This window comes from Nerophis ophidion, linkage group LG17, assembly GCF_033978795.1.
Source record: "Nerophis ophidion isolate RoL-2023_Sa linkage group LG17, RoL_Noph_v1.0, whole genome shotgun sequence".
NCBI lineage: Eukaryota > Metazoa > Chordata > Actinopteri > Syngnathiformes > Syngnathidae > Nerophis > Nerophis ophidion.
Window position 1 is genome coordinate 11120345 of NC_084627.1, and position 13429 is coordinate 11133773.

Consider the following 13429-nt stretch of genomic DNA (forward strand, 5'->3'; position numbering starts at 1 on the left):
ATTGCCTCAAGGGCCAAATTAAATTACACGGCGGGCCAGATTTGACACCCATGGTCTAGAAAAATGTTCCAACAAATTTTCCAGGTACAGTTCATAGACCTGGGGAAACCAAGAGCTATTTCTTGGGTACTGATTAATGCCAAGGGCTACCAGTTTGATACACACTTAAATAAATTGCCAGAAATAGCCAATTTGCTCAATTTACCTTTAACTCTATGTTATTGTTAATAATTAATGATATTTATCTTTGTGGAAACACTGATCATCTTAATGAGTTCTCACAATAAATATATATTTTTGATGACATGTTTTAAATAGGTTAAAACCCAATCTGCACTTTGTTAGAATATATAACAAATTGGACCAAGCTATATTTCTAACAAAGACAAATCATTATTTCTTCTAGATTTTCCAGAACAAAAATTTAAAAGACTTTGAAATAAGATTTAAATTTGATTCCACAGATTTTCTAGATTTGCTGGAATATTTTTTTATTTATTTTAATCATAAGTTTGAAGAAATATTTTCACAAATATTCTTCGTCAAAAAGCAGAAGCTAAAATGAAGAATTAAATTAAAATGTACTTATTATTCTTTACAATAAAAAAAAAAATAGTTCAACATTGATTTAAATTGTCAGGAAAGAAGAGGAAGGAATTTAAAAGGTAAAAAGGTATGTGTTTAAAAATCCTAAAATAATTTTTAAGGTTGTATTTTTTCTCTAAAATTGTCTTTCTGGAAGTTATAAGAAGAAAACCAAAAAGATGTATGAATTTATTTAAACAAGTGAAGACCAAGTCTTTAAAATATTTTCTTGGATTTTCAAATTCTATTTGAGTTTTGTCTTTCTTAGAATTAAAAATGCTGAGCAAAGCGAGACCAGCTTGCTAATAAATAAATACAATTTAAAAAATAGAGGCAGCTCACTGGTAAGTGCTGCTATTTGAGCTATTTTTAGAACAGGCCAGCGGGCGACTCATCAGACTTCCTTCTCCCCAGCCACTTCGTTCAGCTCCTCCCAGGGGATTTCAAGGCGTTGTGGTTTGTGCAGCCCATTGAGACACTGGTGATTTAGGGCGTTGCCCACATATGTGGTCCTCTCCAAGGTTTCTCATAGTCATCATTGTCACCGACGTCCCACTGGGGTGAGTTTTCCTTGCCCTTATGTGGGCTCGACCGAGAATGTCATTGTGGTTTGTGCAGCCCATTGAGACACTGGTGATTTAGGGTGTTGCCCACATATGCGGTCCTCTCCAAGGTTTCTCACAGTCATCATTGTCACCGACATCCCACTGGGGTGAGTTTTCCTTGCCCTTATGTGGGCTCTACCGAGGATGTCGTTGTGGTTTGTGCAGCCCATTGAGACACTGGTGATTTAGGGCGTTGCCCACATATGTGGTCCTCTCCAAGGTTTCTCATAGTCATCATTGTCACCGACGTCCCACTGGGGTGAGTTTTCCTTGCCCTTATGTGTTTTCGACCGAGAATGTCATTGTGGTTTGTGCAGCCCATTGAGACACTGGTGATTTAGGGCGTTGCCCACATATGCGGTCCTCTCCAAGGTTTCTCACAGTCATCATTGTCACCGACATCCCACTGGGGTGAGTTTTCCTTGCCCTTATGTGGGCTCTACCGAGGATGTCGTTGTGGTTTGTGCAGCCCATTGAGACACTGGTGATTTAGGGCGTTGCCCACATATGCGGTCCTCTCCAAGGTTTCTCATAGTCATCATTGTCACCGACGTCCCACTGGGGTGAGTTTTCCTTGCCCTTATATGGGCTCTACCGAGAATGTCGTTGTGGTTTGTGCAGCCCATTGAGACACTGGTGATTTAGGGCGTTGCCCACATATGCGGTCCTCTCCAAGGTTTCTCATAGTCATCGTTATTGTCACCGACGTCCCACTAGGGTGAGTTTTCCTTGCCCTTATGTGGGCTCTACCGAGGATGTCGTTGTGGTTTGTGCAGCCCATTGAGACACTGGTGATTTAGGGCCTTGCCCACATATGCGGTCCTCTCCAAGGTTTCTCATAGTCATCATTGTCACCGACGTCCCACTAGGGTGAGTTTTCCTTGCCCTTATATGGGCTCTACCGAGGATGTCGTTGTGGTTTGTGCAGCCCATTGAGACACTGGTGATTTAGGGCGTTGCCCACATATGCGGTCCTCTCCAAGGTTTCTCACAGTCATCATTGTCAACGACGTCCCACTGGGTGTGAGTTTTCCTTGCCCTTATATGGGCTCTACCGAGGATGTCGTTGTGGTTTGTGCAGCCCATTGAGACACTGGTGATTTAGGGCGTTGCCCACATATGCGGTCCTCTCCAAGGTTTCTCACAGTCATCATTGTCATTGTCACCGACGTCCCACTGGGGTGAGTTTTCCTTGCCCTTATATGGGCTCTACCGAGGATGTCGTTGTGGTTTGTGCAGCCCATTGAGACACTGGTGATTTAGGGCGTTGCCCACATATGCGGTCCTCTCCAAGGTTTCTTATAGTCATCATTGTCACTTTCACCGACGTCCCACTGGGGTGAGTTTTCCTTGCCCTTATATGGGCTCTACCGAGAATGCCGTTGTGGTTTGTGCAGCCCATTGAGACACTGGTGATTTAGGGCGTTGCCCACATATGCGGTCCTCTCCAAGGTTTCTCATAGTCATCGTTGTCACCGACGTCCCACTAGGGTGAGTTTTCCTTGCCCTTATATGGGCTCTACCGAGGATGTCGTTGTGGTTTGTCCAGCCCATTGAGACACTGGTGATTTAGGGCGTTGCCCACATATGCGGTCCTCTCCAAGGTTTCTCATAGTCATCATTGTCATTGTCACCGACGTCCCACTAGGGTGAGTTTTCCTTGCCCTTATGTGGGCTCTACCGAGGATGTCGTTGTGGTTTGTGCAGCCCATTGAGACACTGGTGATTTAGGGCGTTGCCCACATATGCGGTCCTCTCCAAGGTTTCTCACAGTCATCATTGTCACCGACGTCCCACTAGGGTGAGTTTTCCTTGCCCTTATATGGGCTCTACCGAGGATGCCGTTGTGGTTTGTGCAGCCCATCGAGACACTGGTGATTTAGGGCGTTGCCCACATATGCGGTCCTCTCCAAGGTTTCTCACAGTCATCATTGTCAACGACGTCCCACTGGGTGTGAGTTTTCCTTGCCCTTATATGGGCTCTACCGAGGATGCCGTTGTGGTTTGTGCAGCCCATTGAGACACTGGTGATTTAGGGCGTTGCCCACATATGCGGTCCTCTCCAAGGTTTCTCACAGTCATCATTGTCAACGACGTCCCACTGGGTGTGAGTTTTCCTTGCCCTTATATGGGCTCTACCGAGGATGCCGTTGTGGTTTGTGCAGCCCATTGAGACACTGGTGATTTAGGGCGTTGCCCACATATGCGGTCCTCTCCAAGGTTTCTCACAGTCATCATTGTCAACGACGTCCCACTGGGTGTGAGTTTTCCTTGCCCTTATATGGGCTCTACCGAGGATGCCGTTGTGGTTTGTGCAGCCCATTGAGACACTGTTGATTTAGGGCCTTGCCCACATATGCGGTCCTCTCCAAGGTTTCTCATAGTCATCATTGTCACCGACGTCCCACTAGGGTGAGTTTTCCTTGCCCTTATATGGGCTCTACCGAGGATGTCGTTGTGGTTTGTGCAGCCCATTGAGACACTGGTGATTTAGGGCGTTGCCCACATATGCGGTCCTCTCCAAGGTTTCTCACAGTCATCATTGTCAACGACGTCCCACTGGGTGTGAGTTTTCCTTGCCCTTATATGGGCTCTACCGAGGATGTCGTTGTGGTTTGTGCAGCCCATTGAGACACTGGTGATTTAGGGCGTTGCCCACATATGCGGTCCTCTCCAAGGTTTCTCATAGTCATCATTGTCATTGTCACCGACATCCCACTGGTGTGAGTTTTCCTTGCCCATATGTGGGCTCTACCGAAGAAGTCATTGTGGTTTGTGCAGCCCATTGAGACACTGGTGATTTAGGGCGTTGCCCACATATGCGGTCCTCTCCAAGGTTTCTCACAGTCATCATTGTCAACGACGTCCCACTGGGTGTGAGTTTTCCTTGCCCTTATATGGGCTCTACCGAGGATGCCGTTGTGGTTTGTGCAGCCCATTGAGACACTGGTGATTTAGGGCGTTGCCCACATATGCGGTCCTCTCCAAGGTTTCTCATAGTCATCATTGTCATTGTCACCGACGTCCCACTAGGGTGAGTTTTCCTTGCCCTTATATGGGCTCTACCGAGGATGTCGTTGTGGTTTGTGCAGCCCATTGAGACACTGGTGATTTAGGGCGTTGCCCACATATGCGGTCCTCTCCAAGGTTTCTCACAGTCATCATTGTCAACGACGTCCCACTGGGTGTGAGTTTTCCTTGCCCTTATATGGGCTCTACCGAGGATGTCGTTGTGGTTTGTGCAGCCCATTGAGACACTGTTGATTTAGGGCGTTGCCCACATATGCGGTCCTCTCCAAGGTTTCTCATAGTCATCATTGTCATTGTCACCGACGTCCCACTAGGGTGAGTTTTCCTTGCCCTTATATGGGCTCTACCGAGGATGTCGTTGTGGTTTGTGCAGCCCATTGAGACACTGGTGATTTAGGGCGTTGCCCACATATGCGGTCCTCTCCAAGGTTTCTCATAGTCATCATTGTTATCGACGTCCCACTGGGGTGAGTTTTCCTTGCCCTTATATGGGCTCTGCCGAGGATGTCGTTGTGGTTTGTGCAGCCCATTGAGATACTGGTGATTTAGGGCGTTGCCCACATATGCGGTCCTCTCCAAGGTTTCTCATAGTCATCATTGTCACTGTCACCGACGTCTCACTAGGGTGAGTTTTCCTTGCCCTTATATGGGCTCTGCCGAGGATGTCGTTGTGGTTTGTGCAGCCCATTGAGACACTGGTGATTTAGGGCGTTGCCCACATATGCGGTCCTCTCCAAGGTTTCTCATAGTCATCATTGTCACCAACGTCCCACTGGGGTGAGTTTTCCTTGCCCTTATATGGGCTCTACCGAGGATGTCGTTGTGGTTTGTGCAGCCCATTGAGACACTGGTGATTTAGGGCGTTGCCCACATATGCGGTCCTCTCCAAGGTTTCTCCTAGTCGTCATTGTCACCGACGTCCAACTGGGGTGAGTTTTCCTTGCCCTTATATGGGCTCTAACGAGAATGTCGTTGTGGTTTGTGCAGCCCATTGAGACACTGGTGATCTAGGGCGTTGCCCACATATGCGGTCCTCTCCAAGGTTTCTCATAGTCATCATTGTCACTGTCACCGACGTCCCACTGGGGTGAGTTTTCCTTGCCCTTATGTGGGCTCTACCGAGGATGTCGTTGTGGTTTGTGCAGCCCATTGACACACTAGTGATTTAGGGCGTTGCCCACATATGCGGTCCTCTCCAAGGTTTCTCATAGTCATCATTGTCATTGTCACCGATGTCCCACTGGGTGTGAGTTTTCCTTGCCCTTATGTGGGGTCTACCGAGGATGTCGTTGTGGTTTGTGCAGCCCATTGAGACACTGGTGATTAAGGGCGTTGCCCACATATGCGGTCCTCTCCAAGGTTTCTCATAGTCAGCATTGTCATTGTCACCGACGTCCCACTAGGGTGAGTTTTCCTTGCCCTTATATGGGCTCTACCGAGGATGTCGTTGTGGTTTGTGCAGCCCATTGAGACACTGGTGATTTAGGGCGTTGCCCACATATGCGGTCCTCTCCAAGGTTTCTCACAGTCATCATTGTCACTGTCACCGACGTCCCCACTAGGGTGAGTTTTCCTTGCCCTTATGTGGGCTCTACCGAGGATGTCGTTGTGGTTTGTGCAGCCCATTGAGACACTGGTGATTTAGGGCGTTGCCCACATATGCGGTCCTCTCCAAGGTTTCTCACAGTCATCATTGTCACCGACGTCCCACTGGGGTGAGTTTTCCTTTCCCTTATATGTGCTCTACCGAGGATGTCGTTGTGGTTTGTGCAGCCCATTGAGACACTGGTGATTTAGGGCGTTGCCCACATATGCGGTCCTCTCCAAGGTTTCTCATAGTCATCATTGTCACTGTCACCGACGTCCCACTAGGGTGAGTTTTCCTTGCCCTTATATGGGGTCTACCGAGGATGTCGTTGTGGTTTGTGCAGCCCATTGAGACACTGGTGATTTAGGGCTATACAAATAAACATTGATTGATTGATTGGATCGAGAGGAGCCAGATGAGGTGGTTCGGGCATCTGGTCAGGATGCCACCCAAACGCCTCCCTAGGGAGGTGTTTAGGGCACGTCCAACCGGTAGGAGGCCACGGGGAAGACCCAGGACACGTTGGGAAGACTATGTCTCCCGGTTGGCCTGGGAACGCCTCGGGATCCCCCGGGAAGAGCTAGACAAAGTGGCTGGGGTAAGGGAAGTCTGGGTTTCCCTGCTTAGGTTGTTGCCCCCGCGACCTGACCTCGGATAAGCGGAAGAAGATGGATGGATGGACGGATGATTGATTGTTGTTCAATTAAAAAATAAATAAAAAAATAAATAATCATGTTTAGGTTGCTGAATCTAGAACATTTTTCATGCTTTTTGTCTTATCTTCTCCAAAATAAAATAATAATTGATTAAAAAAAAACAAAAAAAAACTCCGCTGGCGGAAGTGACGAAACACAGGCCGCCATGTTGGAGGCGGACTCCATTACCCACAAACTCCCGCCAGAGTCCTGCTTGGAGGAAATCCGCTTTAGTGTAGATTATTGTAATCCGACAGAAGGACGACACATCGGATCAGGACGCGGCGGCCGAGCTCAGCGGTGTGGAAAAGCGAACACGACTAAATGGATCAGGGCGGGAAAGAAACTTGACTAAATGGATCAGGGCGGGAAAGCTGGTCAATGCGCGCCGCTGAGCCAGCAAGCCTACTCTGCCAGGAGAAAGTAATAGATTACATTTGGCCGTGGCCTTTGCCCCCTTCCAGTCCACCTGACCGCCTGTCTGCTCCACTTTGCCCGCTTGGGTTCGCAAAGTGGTCCGAGACCGCCCAGCTAGCGCCGACAGCTAGTTAGCTAGCTAGCTAGCTAGCTAGCCTGGAGTTATTTAGCGTGCTGGGCTCCAAACATCCGTCAAAATGTCGACGAAAGACCACAACAAATTGTCCACCACTGAACGGCCCGTGAAAGGTGAGTCTGGGTTTATATCGTTAAAGCCGCCAGGTAAATAGTGCGTGGGTGCGGGAGACTTAACAACTTGTTAAAAACTGCCGTCTTGGAAGCCCGGCACGTTGTGACGTCATTGAGGTGTGTCGTTGCAGCGGTGCCCTATCCGCCGGGGACGCGCCTGACGGTCGACGACCTGTACGTGGACGGCAGGCCGAGCGTGGAGGTCCTCAAGGCTCACCTGGTGAAGGAGGGTCGCCTGGCGGAGGAGGCGGCGCTGCGCGTCATCGACGAGGGCGCCGCCATCCTTCGCCAGGAGAAGTGCATGCTGGAGGTGGAGGCGCCGGTCACAGGTGAGGCGCATCTTCGCCGCCGCGGGTGGTCACATCCATCCATCCATTTCCTACCGCTTATTCCCTTTCGGGGTCGCGGGGGGCGCTGGCGCCTATTTCAGCTACAATCGGGCGGAAGGCGGGGTACACCCTGGACAAGTCGCTACCTCATCGCAGCGTTGGAGTTTTGCTGTCCAAAATCTTAACATGATGCTGGAATTTTGAAGAGCTTTAAGTAAGAGCTATTGGTTTTGCGTTTATAATCCATCCATCCATCATCTTCCGCTTATCCGAGGTCGGGTCGCGGGGGCAGCAGCCTAAGCAGGGAAGCCCAGACTTCCCTATCTCCAGCCACTTCGTCTAGCTCTTCCCAGGCCAGCCGGGAGACATAGTCTTTCCAACGTGTCCTGGGTCTTCCCCGTGGCCTCCTACCAGCTGGACGTGCCCTAAACACATCCCTAGGGAGGCGTTCGGGTGGCATCCTGACCAGATGCCCGAACCACCTCATCTGGCTCCTCTCGATGTGGAGGAGCAGCGGCTTTACGTTGAGCTCCTTCCGGATGGCAGAGCTTCTCACCCTATCTCTAAGGGAGAGCCCCGCCACCCGGCGGAGGAAACTCATTTCGGCCGCTTGTACCCGTGATCTTATCCTTTCGGTCATGACCCAAAGCTCATGACCATAGGTGAGGATGGGAACGTAGATCGACCGGTAAATTGAGAGCTTTGCCTTCCGGCTCAGCTCCTTCTTCACCACAACGGATCGATACAACGTCCGCATTACTGAAGACGCCGCACCGATCCGCCTGTCGATCTCACGATCCACTCTTCCCCCACTCGTGAACAAGACTCCTAGGTACTTGAACTCCTCCACTTGGGGCAGGGTCTCCTCCCCAACCCGGAGATGGCACTCCACCCTTTTCCGGGCGAGAACCATGGACTCGGACTTGGAGGTGCTGATTCTCATTCCGGTCGCTTCAATAAATGATAAATGGGTTGTACTTGTATAGCGCTTTTCTACCTTCAAGGTACTCAAAGCGCTTTGACACTACTTCCACATTTACCCATTCACACACACATTCACACACTGATGGAGGGAGCTGCCATGCAAGGCGCTAACCAGTACCCATCAGGAGCAAGGGTGAAGTGTCTTGCTCAAGACACAACGGACGTGACGAGGTTGGTACTAGGTGGGGATTGAACCAGGGACCTTGGGTCGCGCACAGCAACTCTCTCCACCGCGCCACGCCGTCCTTATGTAGCTTTAATGATAATGAGCGGTCTTCATCACACCTGTCTCCGACAAATTGTCTGGGGCTCCAAGTGAGGGCTATGGTGCACTTAATCTACTTTTTACACATGCAGTAACTCTAAATCTGGGGTGTCAAACTCATTTTAGCTCAGGGGCACCATGGAGGAAAATCTGTGCACACCCAGGCCGGATAATTAAAATCATGGCATTAAAACTAAAAAAATAAAGACAACTTCAGATTGTTTTCCTTGTCTTACTTTGGCCAAAAATTGAACACTCACGGACTCTCACCGTCGTGCGGGGTTCCCAGGACCACCAAGGAAGGACATGGCTTGAGCAGTTTGACTTTATGTTTTATTCTTTCAATAAAACCTTTCAGCTTCCGTTTTCACTTTTCCTCTCGCGTTCAGCGTCTGCCTCCTTCTCTCCGCTGCAGCCCTTTTACACCTTGCGAGGAGATTAGATGATTCCGCCCAGCTCGGCGCCCCGCGCACCTGATCATGATTGCGGTGTCGCTCCCAGCGTGCCCCACCTCACCGCTCGCTCGCCGTCCCCGCCTCTCCACAAGAACAAACACATTTTGAAAATTCATCCATTTATCCATTTTCTACCGCTGCTGGAGCCTATTTCAGCTGCATTCGGGTGAAAGACGGGGTACACCCTGGACAAGTCGCCATCGAATCACGGGGCCAACACAGATAGACAGACAACATTCACACACTAGGGCCAATTTAGTGTTGCCAATCAACCTATCCCCAGGTGCATGTCTGTGGAAGTGGGAGGAAGCCGGAGTACCCGGAGGGAACCCACGCACTCACGGGGAGAACATGCAAACTCCACACAGAAAGATCCCGAGCCTGGATTTGAACCCAGGACTGCAGGACCTTCGTATTGTGAGGCAGACGCACTAACCCCTCTGCCACCGTGAAGCCCCTTCTATTAAGTTACCTTTTCTAATAATTTATTAATAAAGTTATGTGAACTAGAAATGTATGTTTGGTTAAATGTTGTATTTAGAAGGTATGTATGTTTATTTACAAAAAAAAAAAAAAAGAGCATGTGTGTAAGTACATATTTTTGTATTATTTGTTAAAGGGCAACTTAAATGTAAATGCTGAATGACTATATTACAAAATTATTAGAAAAGGTAACTTAATTGAATAATAAAGTTACCTTTTCTAATAATTTTGTAACACAAAGAGAAATATAGTCATTCAGCATTTACATTTAAGTTGCCCTTTAAAAAATAATACAAAAATATGTACTTACGCACATGCACTTTTTTTGTAAATAGATAAACATACATACCTTCTAAATACAACATTTAACCAAACAAACATACATTTCTAGTTCACATAACTTTTTAAAATCCATTGTGACATGTTCTTTTTGAAATTAAATACCGAGTCACTCATTTTTATTTCTTTGCCAACAGAATTATCACAATTTCGGAATGGTTAAAACTAGGGATGCACCGAAATGCAAATTTGTGGCCGAAGCCGAATAAAACTTAAACGCTTGGCCGAATAATGAATGCAGTTTTTCACATTTTTTTTAATATTGCATAAATAGCCTAGAATAAATATTTAGACATGTTTTCCAAATAATTTTTTTATTGAATACTGACATTTTTTTTAATATTCCAGTAGCCTTTGCTTTTCAAAAAAAGCACACAGTTTTTCATTTATATTAGGCCTTCAAACAAAACATTGATTGATCGATTGATACTTTTATTAGTAGATTGCACAGTACAGTACATATTCCGTACAATTGACCACTAAATGGTAACACCCCAATAAGTTTTTCAACTTGTTTAAGTCGGGGTCCACGTTAATCAATTCATGGTACAAATATATACTATCAACATAATACAGTCATCACACAAGTTAATCATCATATACATTGAATTATTTACATTATTTACAATCCGGGGGGTGGGATGAGGAGCTTTGGTTGATATCAGAACTTCAGTCATCAACAATTGCATCAACAGAGAAATGTGGACATTGAAACAGTGTAGGTCTTATTTAGTAGGATATGTACAGCCAGCAGAGAACATAGTGAGTTCACATAGCATAAGAACAAGTATATACATTAGAAGTACATTTGAGTTGTTTATAATCCGGGGAGATGGGATGTGAATGGAGGAGGGTATTAGTAAAGTGTTGAAGTTGCCTGGAGGTGTTGTTTTAGAGCGGTTTTGAAGGAATGTAGAGATGCACTTACTTTTATACCTGTTGGGAGTGCATTCCACATTGATGTGGCATAGAAAGAGAATGAGTTAAGACCTTTGTTAGATCGAAATCTGGGTTTAACGTGGTTTGTGGAGCTCCCCCTGGTGTTGTGGTTATGGCGGTCATTTACGTTAAGGAAGTAATTTGACATGTACTTCGGTATCAAGGAGGTGTAGGTGTGCATTCCAAAAAAAAAAAAAAAGTGCATTAAAGTGGATAAACCCACAACAAATGAATTATTGTCCTTTTGGCAAAAGTCTGCTTAGCCACAGTAGATATGCTAATAATGTAAACAGAAGGCTCAAGTAAATCTCAATTAAGTGTGTGCTTGTAACCTCATACACTTATACAGGTAGCCTACACAACAGGCTAATAATGTAAACAGAGGCCCCACTAAATCTCAATAAGTGTGTGCTTGTAACCTCATACACTTATACAGGTACACAACATATCCCAACGTCACTGCGTCAAAAAATTGCGTCACACGCCACTATTTGGCCTTGTTCTTAACTCATTCCACCGAAGGCCGAATGTGGCTTTTTTTTTGCCATATTCGGCCGAATATATTCGGTTACCGATTAATCGGTGCATCCCTAGTTAAAACCAATTAAAATCAGTTCCCAGTGGCTTATTTTTATGGGTGGGCAAATTAATGCGTTAATTACGAGTTAACTCATCAATCTATTAACGCCGACAATTATTTTATCGCGTATTTGCGTATGTTGTTTACATGCTTTTATTTTGTTAACGCCTTTTCCTATAAAGATGGCGGCGCCCGGACGGGCTTCGGCGAGGAGGGGCTCTTGGTAAAGATGGAACATTTGGCAAAAATACCGGACAATTCTGCAAATTTCCTGGCTGGCTTACATCGTGGTCACTCCGGGATCACTTACGACCGCCAGACAATTCTGAATGTGGATAGATCGGGCCGTTTTGGACTGAATGACGCGTGCTTGCTAGACCGGCTAGCTAGCATGGGAATACTTTGCCGGCTACATCCAGCGGCCTGTGAAGCAGCGGAGTATATGTGTTGTCTGTCTATTTATGAATAATGCAGACCAGGAGTGTTGGCTGAGTTCTTAACGTTTGCTTTCAGAGCGTGCATATCACAACATACAAGATGCCGTCATGGCGACACAACCTATACCGGGCTACCGCGCATGCTCGTCACTCCTGTTGCATGCTGGGTAGGGTAGTTCTTTTTTTTTCCCTGGCTCATAACATCACAATATAGTACCATGTATATGATGCGTTCAGTTTATCAAAGCACCAAGCAAACAATCGGAAAATTCCCATCATATCAATTCCTAGATATGGTCATAATTATTTTAAGTGCACTACGCAGAATAAACACAACATTATTAATATTGCTACTACGGATAATTTGATCAAAAATTCCCTAAAACAGCCCACTACCTATAATATAGGTTTTTTAAACATAAGATCCCTGATAAAAAAAATGTTCCTGCTGTTACCTCAGAAATTGCCTGTTCGGATGTTATGATTGTGGCTCAGAGATTTGTATGTAGATTATATTTATTTTCCATAACAAACAGGATAACTTAAATACCCTGGCAGTGGCAATAAGCTTAAATGTTTGTATTTACATTTTTTGAGTTGATTTTCATAAAATATGCTATTTAACTGCTACTCTTTAACAAGGACTGATTTAAATTGTGTTTGCACAACAAATGTTTTGGCGCTTTTGTTCATGTGGGAAAATATTCCAATAAAGGTGCACTACACACTACTTTTGAATTCATTATTGGGCTTTGCGTATACAATGCAGTTAATCGCGATTAATCAGAGAAAAGGTGCGATTAACTTCGATTAAAATTTTAATCATTGCCCAGCCCTACTTATTTTATTTTTTGAAGTTGTTCTCAAAATTTTAGTCATTACCAGGGGCGGTTCTAGGCATGCTTATATGAGGGGGCAGTCAGAAATGTGAAGGGGGCATCATGTGTACACATCATGCTCCAGCACTTTTTTTTCTGTGCTTATAGTAACGATGCTTTCTTCAATGAAATGGGTCTTTAGCTATGTGTCCAACCCCAACCTGGAGTAGTGGATTGCTCTTTGTCAGGCCTCTACCTTCAGACTTGTCCAACTTGGGTGTCCCACCTGAAAACTAAGCTCCTGCTGGTATAGCTCTTACGGTCACTGAGGCACGCAAACCCCCTGACCACAATAAGGTGGCAATCCCTCAGGGGGGGAAACTTAAAAATAAATGAATAAAATAAAACATCGTTCATCCAGATTTTATCAACCAACAACATAACATTTATCCTAACTAGATGGCCTAACTCTCAAATAAATGTTGACCCAAAGTAGGACTTCACACACTACAGTCAATATTTACAAAACTGAAAGGTAGTCTGATGAATAATGATAAAAAAGAATCTCAAACTAATTTATTAAACAGAACGTAGGCACTCTTCTGGGCACAAAATTCATTCACTCCAATGT

At 46.0% G+C, this 13429-nt stretch overlaps 1 protein-coding gene across 1 annotated transcript in view; it reads left to right on the forward strand.

Annotated features, from left to right (window-relative positions):
* Positions 1-6684: 6684 nt before the first annotated feature.
* The window catches only part of LOC133536059 (serine/threonine-protein phosphatase 2B catalytic subunit gamma isoform-like), a 32075-nt gene continuing 25330 nt past the window's right edge, over positions 6685-13429 (forward strand). The window contains exons 1-2 of the mRNA XM_061876248.1: positions 6685-7169; positions 7301-7498. Of these exons, the coding sequence (XP_061732232.1) occupies positions 7118-7169; positions 7301-7498 (250 nt within the window). The 5' untranslated portion in view covers positions 6685-7117. The remainder of the gene's footprint in view (positions 7170-7300; positions 7499-13429) is intronic.